The sequence below is a fragment of the Solanum tuberosum genome, unplaced genomic scaffold, assembly GCF_000226075.1.
Source record: "Solanum tuberosum cultivar DM 1-3 516 R44 unplaced genomic scaffold, SolTub_3.0 scf00273, whole genome shotgun sequence".
Lineage (NCBI taxonomy): Eukaryota > Viridiplantae > Streptophyta > Magnoliopsida > Solanales > Solanaceae > Solanum > Solanum tuberosum.
Window position 1 is genome coordinate 554,277 of NW_006239195.1, and position 9,017 is coordinate 563,293.

General features: G+C 31.4%; 1 protein-coding gene across 1 annotated transcript; it reads right to left on the reverse strand.

Moving 5' to 3' along the window:
• Positions 1-1,876: 1,876 nt before the first annotated feature.
• LOC102578578 (ACT domain-containing protein ACR8-like) lies at positions 1,877-5,921 on the reverse strand. Its single transcript, XM_006358304.2, has 7 exons — positions 5,405-5,921; positions 4,966-5,011; positions 4,485-4,599; positions 4,320-4,387; positions 3,535-4,101; positions 3,020-3,124; positions 1,877-2,907 (listed from the first exon to the last, which is right to left on the reverse strand). Exons 1-7 carry the CDS (start codon positions 5,485-5,487, stop codon positions 2,566-2,568), a joined length of 1,326 nt encoding a protein of 441 aa, XP_006358366.1. The 5' UTR covers positions 5,488-5,921; the 3' UTR covers positions 1,877-2,565.
• Positions 5,922-9,017: the final 3,096 nt, after the last annotated feature.

Genomic DNA, 9,017 nt, shown 5'->3' on the forward strand with positions numbered 1-9,017 from the left:
TTTTTCTATAGCAATCAAAAAATATTAAGACAAACGATATTGTTAGTTACAATTCACTACTTCTTGCACAAAGAGATTTGGTTAAAACATGCATGTTATTGATCCAACAAAGTTAGGCCCAACCATTTGGTGATGGATTGACCCAAATGAAGCCTGGTGAAGTATAATTTATGATTTGAAGAAATATAAGAACTATATAGTAATATTGAAACAAGGGGTGAAATCCACAAAAAAAATCACTTTTTAGTCATATAATTAAGAAATAGTAATTGTTATGAAGTTAGAAAATTTCTGGATGGAACTCTAAAGACGTTGAAACTTCAAAACAATAATTATTTTATAAAGACAAGACTGTAAAGTGATCGTACTACTGTTACAAAAAAAGAGCATTCGTAAGAACATCTTCCCTACCATATTAAGTTATTTCAATAGTGCACATGTTGCCCTACCACTAGACATGACCATATAAAGCACAAATAAATAAAAATAAGAAAAAAAATTATGCATTTGGAACTTTCACATTAGTTTTTATATTTGTATAACCATTTAGTACACGGTATCTACTGGCCTGACTAATTAAGATTCACACCATGTAAAATCCATTAGAGAGGAGAATCCGCTTTACTAGGCTTCTTTATTTCCCAAATTTAAACTCGAGATCTCTAATGAGTTATTCTGAGTAGATCATGTTGTTTCATAACAGGTTTGATGGGCCAATAATGGATGAGGCCAATTGGATGAAACTAGGCCCAATAAACTCTTATAACAGAAGCCATTTGTTCAATAAACAAATTGAGTTTGAAAATACATCATCATAAAATTCAAGTTTGTGATATGGTAGAAAGAATTAACTCTTTACGCGTAAAAATAAAGATTTCTCGTAATAAAAAAACATAAAATTAAAAATAAAATAGATTGAAAAACTAAAGGCGAAAAGCTAGTTAGACACATTCAAGATGAAACAACTAGTGTGTCCACGATCCACATCTCATAGGTTGAGACCTAGAGTCAGACGAAAAACGCGACCGAAACATTATAGGTGAAACTAATTTAGGTCCCATTTGAGTGAATTGTAATGCCAAGATTATTTTCTTTGTTTGGAAAAAGTTCAATTACAAACATGTCAATTAATTTCTTTTTACTATTGAATATGCCTTTATAATGATAAGATTTATCATAATTATCTTCTTAAACAAAACTCAAAAGGTGATTTACTATTGTCTAGAAAAGGATGGAATGCTTTTTTAGTGTTTAAAGAATAACATTTGACGTGTAAGAAATCATATGAAAGCCACTAATTTGGAACAATTAAACAAAACAAATTAAAGAAGAAACAAAACACCCTTTTGGAACATTATTTATAGAAGATACCCTTCTATCCATTACAACCTATACATACATCAGCCAAGAAAATTATTATTATTATTATAATAATATACATAGTCAGCCATCGAATCAGAATTTGAAATCAATGAATTTGAGTTTTAAATTTCTTTAAGTACTGATAACTTATACATATTAAATAAATATTTTAAAATAAATACAAAATTTAAATTTGATTAAATCCATATGTCACACTCAAACTCTTCCCTTATTGTAATAATGTCAATTATTAAAAAAAATTGGTTACTTATAGGTATGAAGTTGTAAGATGCCAAAATGAAGGATCTAAAAGATTCTTTGCAATTAGTAAGAAGCAACATCCACCTACACTTAAAAAAAATATTTAAGCCAATTATTTGCAAAATATTAAAGAATTATCTTTAAAAAAAAATCTTTATTGGTCAATTTGCAAAAATCTTTTAGTATAATATTATCTACTCCATAAAAGAAGATGAAAAACCATATGGATAACAATTAACATCCAGACAGGCAATTATAAGCATAAAAAAATGAAGTCAAACATTAGATTTAGCATTTAAAAACAGTGAATATTTACAGATATACAGTGTGTCTGAAACAAACAACTTTGTGGACTCTTTTGCCTGCTTCCCTGCCGGCTTATAAATGGAACGACATAGACAGTGAAGATTCATATAAGCCGAACCCAAATTGCTTGAGATAAGGCATTTTTATTGTATAGCCCTTCACCGTCTACTTAAAAGGGAGTGACATAGACAGTAAAGATTCATGTAGCTGATCTCGAGTTGCTTGAAGATTAAAGCGTCCTCGTTGTATACCCATCCCTTGCATGCTTAAATTGAGTGTCATGGACAATGGAAATTCATGTAGCCGACCTTAACTTGCTTGAAATTGAGGCGTTGTCTCCTACTACATGTTTCACTGTACCTAACTATTGAATATGGTGGGCTAAGTGGCCCCCAATACCATCCACCCTATGTTGCTCGGACTCTTCAGAAACACCACTGGGGTATGTATCGGATTCTCCAACAGCTATGCATTTTTCTTGAACAACGAATCACTTTATAGTAATCCTTAAGCTATGTACATGCCACTTGAACTTAGGTGTCCTTTGAGGCTTCCAGAGTCTGAATTCGGAGGAATATGAACTTCTCGTATTCTTCTTTTTGGTAAGTTGGTATGAGAAGATTCATTTTTCTTGCATCAAGAAAACGACTTGATCAACCACAAGCTGTAAAGATTCCTTCTAAATATGTTACCAAGTGACAACAACACGGACCCATCTCTATCAACCGTTTGATGATTGATCAATGGCAATTCCTTCACTTTCAAGTTACTCCATCCGATTTCCCCCCTAACAGACTCAATGATATTTGAATCTACTGGATTCCCCCTCACATCTGTTATGTAAAATATATTTAGAGCTGAATCCCCTGTGGTTGATATCTCAGCCCTCGTCACGTTTAGGCCATTTTCCCGGAATGTTCTAGTTACATCAGCCAATAAGCCTTGTTTGTCTCCTGTGGATAGTTCCAGCCTCACTCCCTGTGATCAAGAATTGGAGTACTATGTTGGAAGCATATTCTAAACACTCTTTACGAAAGATATAGTTAAAACGTTTCTTTTCACATAGTAAAAGAGAGAAGCAGACGAATACCTCGGATGCTCTTCTTTCAATAGCAGATTGTAGACATAGAATCACACGTTGCTTTTCAGCATCTGAACTAATTGGGATTCCATCTGTATGCCTAATGAAGAATTCCTGGAGACAAGATTTAGAAAAACATGAGCAAATGCATATTAACTGAATATTACTAAGGAAAGGAATAATGCATAAACAGACACTCAAACTTGGTTTCAAGAGGAAGCACTCCAACTTTGAGTATGCTATCTAGACACCTCAACTAGGTCTCAACTGACAACTAAACACTCCCAACTTGTCCCCACTGTGTCTCGTGAACACCCGATGCAGACATGGGACAAAAATTTTGGAGTCTAGATGATCATTTTGTAAGTTTGAGTGTTCGACTGACACATCGAGTTGAGGTGTCTAGATGTGCATACTCAAAGTTAGAGTGCTTACTTATCAGTTGAGGCCAGGTTTGAGCATGTCTTATGTATTATGCCTTAGAGAAATAAAAAAACGAGATAAGTAGGTAAAGGAATATATACCAAGTATGCCCTGTCCCCAGCTGAATTAATTGTGGCATGGAACACAACATACTGCATGTCTGTTAACGTGCAAACAACATCAAATAGAAGCTTAGTTCGGTCTTTGCACTGAATATTTACCACGGAATAACCCTTCTCCAAGCAGTTCAACACCGATACAATTGGGGTATCGTTGCTAGTCCTAATCACTGGCTTTCTCTCATAATCGCGGTCGGCAAACATCATTTGGTGAAGTCTTCTTTCTGTATGTGTGACAGCCAATGACACTGATGTTTTAGCACTCCGAACATCATTATCCCCCTTGAGCACACTCTTTAAACGGGCTTCAATTCTGTCAATCTTCTGTGAGTCCTCAATTGGGTACCCTGACTGGCTTTCCTTTATATGTATCAGGGAGGCAATACGACCATTGTGACTCCACATTTTAGCTTCAACTACATTGCAGTGTAAATCTGACAGTACAGCAAAGATTTCCGATAAAAGGCCAATTCGATCCGTCCCAGTTAATTCCAGAGCAGTCAAGTCATTATAGCTCTTTGAACTTGCATAATGAATTGTCCCTAGTGACTGTTTAACATTACCAAAAAAGTTAAAATTTAGTATAAAGACTCATCAAGTATCTTTCAATACTATGTTAAACAAATATGGTAATTTTAGTATATTTTGAAAAATCTCCATTAAGTAGCCATACCCGTCCATGTCACGAGAATTTGATATCAAGGCAAATAAAGGATCCATGTAACATAGTATGTAATGGAATAACTGTTAAAATGATAGCTATATACCTGTTCGATGTAGCTGATGAATCTTTTGTCCGTTAACTTGTTTCCATCCAAGTCAGTAACATGAAAAACTGCAGATCAAAATGAATTCAAACAGCAAAGAATCAATAAAAATTTCACTGAAAATTCTCTTAAGCCAAAACGTTGAATGAATTGAGCTCAGCTCACCATCCATAAACCACCGACCATCACATGAGACATAAGCTTTCTTGATTGAAAGGTTCAAATCCGTGAGAACTTGAACTGCTTCAAGAAGAATCCCATGTTTCCTCGCACTATCAATCTGTACATGATCACGACATCAAATTCGGAAAGATTAGTACTACTTAAGATGGATTTAACTATCATTTTACATAAATTCTCCACCTATGTAACTTGTATTCTTAATCCGAATGAACACAAGGGTGTGTTAGCTTGACAATTAGTGGTAAAATAGACTACGATTTCTCATATGGTCGGTCACTCAACTTATAGTTAGTTACTATCTCAAAAAATCACCTTTCTTCAACAAAGGAAGTAACTTTCTCATATAGTAACTATTAATTGAATGACCATTACTCAGATAAACTCGTCCTCGACTAGTTGAACAATGATGGTAATTATTGACTGAATAAAAAAAGATCCAAGGATTCCAGCAAAGGCAAATTACCTTAACAAGGGTGGCGTTTGAACAACTAGTGTTATCGATCATGACCCTGCAGTAGAATTCACAAAGACTAATCAGAAAAAAACAGTACTTCAAACAAAAAATGGAAAATTATCAAATTCAAGTTATGAAACATAAAGGATGCGTTTTGCCATGAAATTTTTTCACTTCTTTTACGAGTTGAACTCCGAAAAACACGTTTGACCATAAAAATCCAGAGATCAACTTCAAGAATTTGAAAAACACCAACAAGATTGTTTTTGTTTCTTTTTTACTCCAAATGACTCACAGAAGTTCAAAAGCAACTCATGGTCAAACACAACTCCAAATTTCAAAAATCGTTTTTCACTTTGAAACCAAAAACTACTTCTTTTTTCAAATATTCACAATTTTCATGATCAAACGTCCCCGAAGAATTTGGAGGAACAGTGAAGGGGCTAACCTGGGAATAGTCATTCGAAAAACAAGCTTTTCATATTCATCTAAAAAAGTAGGCCACTCCATATCATCTGTGTTGAATTTCATTTTTCACCAAAGACCCAAAAAGAGGATAAATTGAAGAAAATTTCAACTTCAAACAAAAACTTCAAATCCCCCTTTTCCAGAAATGAGAAATTTCTTCACTGGAATTGAATTCCCTTCAACACCAGAGTCAAAAAACAAGATCAAAAGGAAGAAAATGGAGGTGGGCTCAGTTTCAAACAAACAATTTCTTCACTGAAACAGCTCTATTCCACCAGTAACTGTTAGAATTTCCTTCAGCTCCAGAGACGAAAAAAAGGATAAAAATGAAGAAATTAAAGAAGGATTCAGCTTCAAAGCAAACAATTTGAGAACCCCTTTTCAGAAAATGAGAAAATTTCTTCAGTGAAACAGCTCAATTCCACCATTAACGACCTTGAAAAATCCTTCTACTTCGCTCTCTCTAAAGAGTAAAAATGGCGTTTTTTGGTTTTGAGTATTTTTTTGTTCATTTTCCTTCTTTGTACATACACACCTATTTATATGGAGTATTATTTATTTTTTTGCTAATTATTTGACTTATTTTTTTTTTTGTATTTTATTTTTATTTTAAAGAATTAGTTGACTATGGAAAAAAATATATTATATTTGACATTTTGATTAATTATTTTTATATTTCAGGGTCTTAACTCTAGCAAAAGGTGTGTATAAGTGAGTATGTCACATGCCATGCCTACTCTTGTTTTTTCTTTTTTAAATAATAATAATTGTGGTGTTCGAATTAATTTATGCGCACCTTAATTAATTTCACGAAATTTTTATCACCTTCTAGCAATATTAGGTACCAGACTACCAGGTAACTAACTCTATACTAGCCTTTCAAATGAGGGAAAAAATCACATAGTATTATTTATCTTTAAAATTTAAATCCGGAACCTAATAATCCTCTTCACTATTAGGCCACACCATTGAAGTTACGACTAATCTTGTTTTACCTACCTTTACTTAATTATACATAAATTTTATTTCAAAAGAATTAGAAATTTCATAGTCGAATTCACAGCAACACATGGTTAGTTCAACCCTCTACTATTCAAATGAAGACAAATAAAATGAAACAAAGAGAGTTATAAAGTAAAAGACAATTATTGACTAAGATTATGACATTAGCACGTCAACATGAACCAGGGCAAAGATAGTTTTTCAGTTTTTAGATTTGATAGAACTTGATGAAATTTAAGTTCACGCCACAAAGTTTCATATTTGAGAATCAAATGCATTTTAACATAAACGACAATTCTATGCATGAGATTTGAACATGAAAACTCATGTCAGAAATGATTTTGTTATTTGAAGGTCATAAATAATGGATAATTGTTTTATAATTAATTAATATATACCGAGTATAATTTTCTGTAACAAATACGAATATAATTATTTGGTTTAAGGTGTACTCACTACATACTTATCTAATATAATAACTAATTATTTTCTATTGTATGCATACATAGATGCTAATTCATGCTATGATAGTATGATTCATGCTGTTACTGCATCACTGACTTGTTTAGACAGTCTGAATTCATTTCACTGACTAATAAATTACTAAAAAAACATGACATTAATTAATTAGGTGTTTGGTGGACATATCATGGTGTGTGATTTTTGCATGTCCCATAACATTAGTACTATTATTTTACGAATTTAAATTCTCTACATTGATAATGCAAAAAACTACGGTTATATCAGATAATTACATATAATACTATTTAAAAGTGAATTCAGAATTTGAAAATAAAATAGAAATCACTATCTTCGACAATTAACAAATCATTATCACAATATATAATTTAAATTCTTAGCTTCTTTTATATACTAGTATTATATAGTATTTTAAAAACATCGAGAGAGAACACATTCATGCCGCTTGATAAACCAAAATGTCAACAATATAATAGTATTGTTTATATAATTTATAGAATTATTAAATTTAATTTTGTCATGGAATACAACTACACGAGCATTACTTCAAACATTTACGTGCAATCACGTTTTTTCTCAAGCTCAAATTATTAAATTAAAAATCCAAATCCAATCATAATAACTATGTCGGTTATCTTAAGTTTGCGCGGCTTTGAACTAATCGATTTGATTATTTTGAATTTTTCGGTATGAGACTATAAATTCATGAATTTGTCCTTCTTCTAAAATATTTACGTCAAATTGCCTTAGTAATTTCTCATCCCCCCACAATCATCCAGATAAAATGTTCATTCAAGTAATGACCATTATCGAGAAAAAGTTTATCTATATATATAGTTAGCTAATGAATTTAGTATCATGTAAATGAATTTATGTTTAATCTATAGCAATAAATATAAAGTTGAAAAATTTGGATTTACGTATATAGATATAAGTTCCAAATTCAAGATCCAATCCAAAATTTGAAATGTTTAATTGTTGAATTTTGAATTTAATTTGTAATTCAAAATTCAAATAAAAAATCATTTTAAAAAAGTTATATGGCCATTTTTTACGAACGAACACTAGCTATTTATTACATATATGTAGTTATAAAAGAAGATATATAAGCAAGTGCTCAAATTTTCTAACTTTAAAATATAAGACTATTTTTTTAAAAATAAAATAAAATTATACTCCTAAGCAACTTTACATTTTTAAATTCAAACTTTGAAAAATAAAAATAAAAAAAATAACAAAAATATTCAAACTTTGAAAAACTTTCATGACAACCCGACAACAACAATTAAAAAGTTGTTGCGGCTGTTCACTTTCCCGCTTTACTTAAAAGATCTGGCGGGAAATGATGTGGCATTGTTGTTCACTCGATAATCATAAAAATATTGTGATAGAGTGATAAATATTTTTTCATATTTAATTAGAAGTATCAGATTCAAACTTTAGGTATGTCGTTCCATCTATTACATAGTGTTTTATTTCCAAAGTGAAATTTTCAAATATGAATTCAAATTAGTTATGCCCTAAATTGCCTATCGAAAATCAAATGGGAAACTAAAAAAAGGGAAGTGAGGTGACATTGTTGTTTACTCGATAATCACCAAAAGTTGTAGCAAAGTGATAAGTACTCTTCCATTATTGAGTGGAAATATCATACTCAAATCTTGAGTATGAAATCGTTCTTGATAGTAAACACTTTATCTTGAAAACGAAATTTTCCGATTTGAGATACCCAAAAAAGGGAAGTGAGGTGGCATGGGTAGCATTGTAAAAAGATGTTTTTTCATCCACATAAAATTATGACATGGATTTTTAAAACTTTTTTTGTTGCTTGTGGATAGCAAAATAGAATTTTGAAAAGGCAAAAGAAAAAACATCCACAATTATAATGGCTTTTATAAGAAACCAAAGGGTAAGAAGAATATAAGTTTACAATTTGTGGTTTATGTGGATACTTGACACGTGGATGCCAGCTCAGATTCCATGTTATTTTAAATGATTTTTATATTCCTTAATTGAAATGTATAAAACATGTGGATGCTAGCCATGTTTTTTTCCTTCTAATTTATATATTAAATATTCTAGTTGTGGAATTAATAATAATATTTTTGTTA

What these genes read in the sequence shown, in the direction of transcription:
- LOC102578578 (XM_006358304.2), bottom strand. Translation starts at nt 5,487, where the DNA reads ATGAAATTCAACACAGATGATATGGAGTGGCCTACTTTTTTAGATGAA. An exon ending in TGGTCGGTGGTTTATGGATG is followed by an intron (nt 4,388 to 4,484) that starts GTGAGCTGAGCT and finishes TTTGATCTGCAG; the next exon opens with TTTTTCATGTTACTGACTTG. An exon ending in TCATCAGCTACATCGAACAG is followed by an intron (nt 4,102 to 4,319) that starts GTATATAGCTAT and finishes AATGTTAAACAG; the next exon opens with TCACTAGGGACAATTCATTA.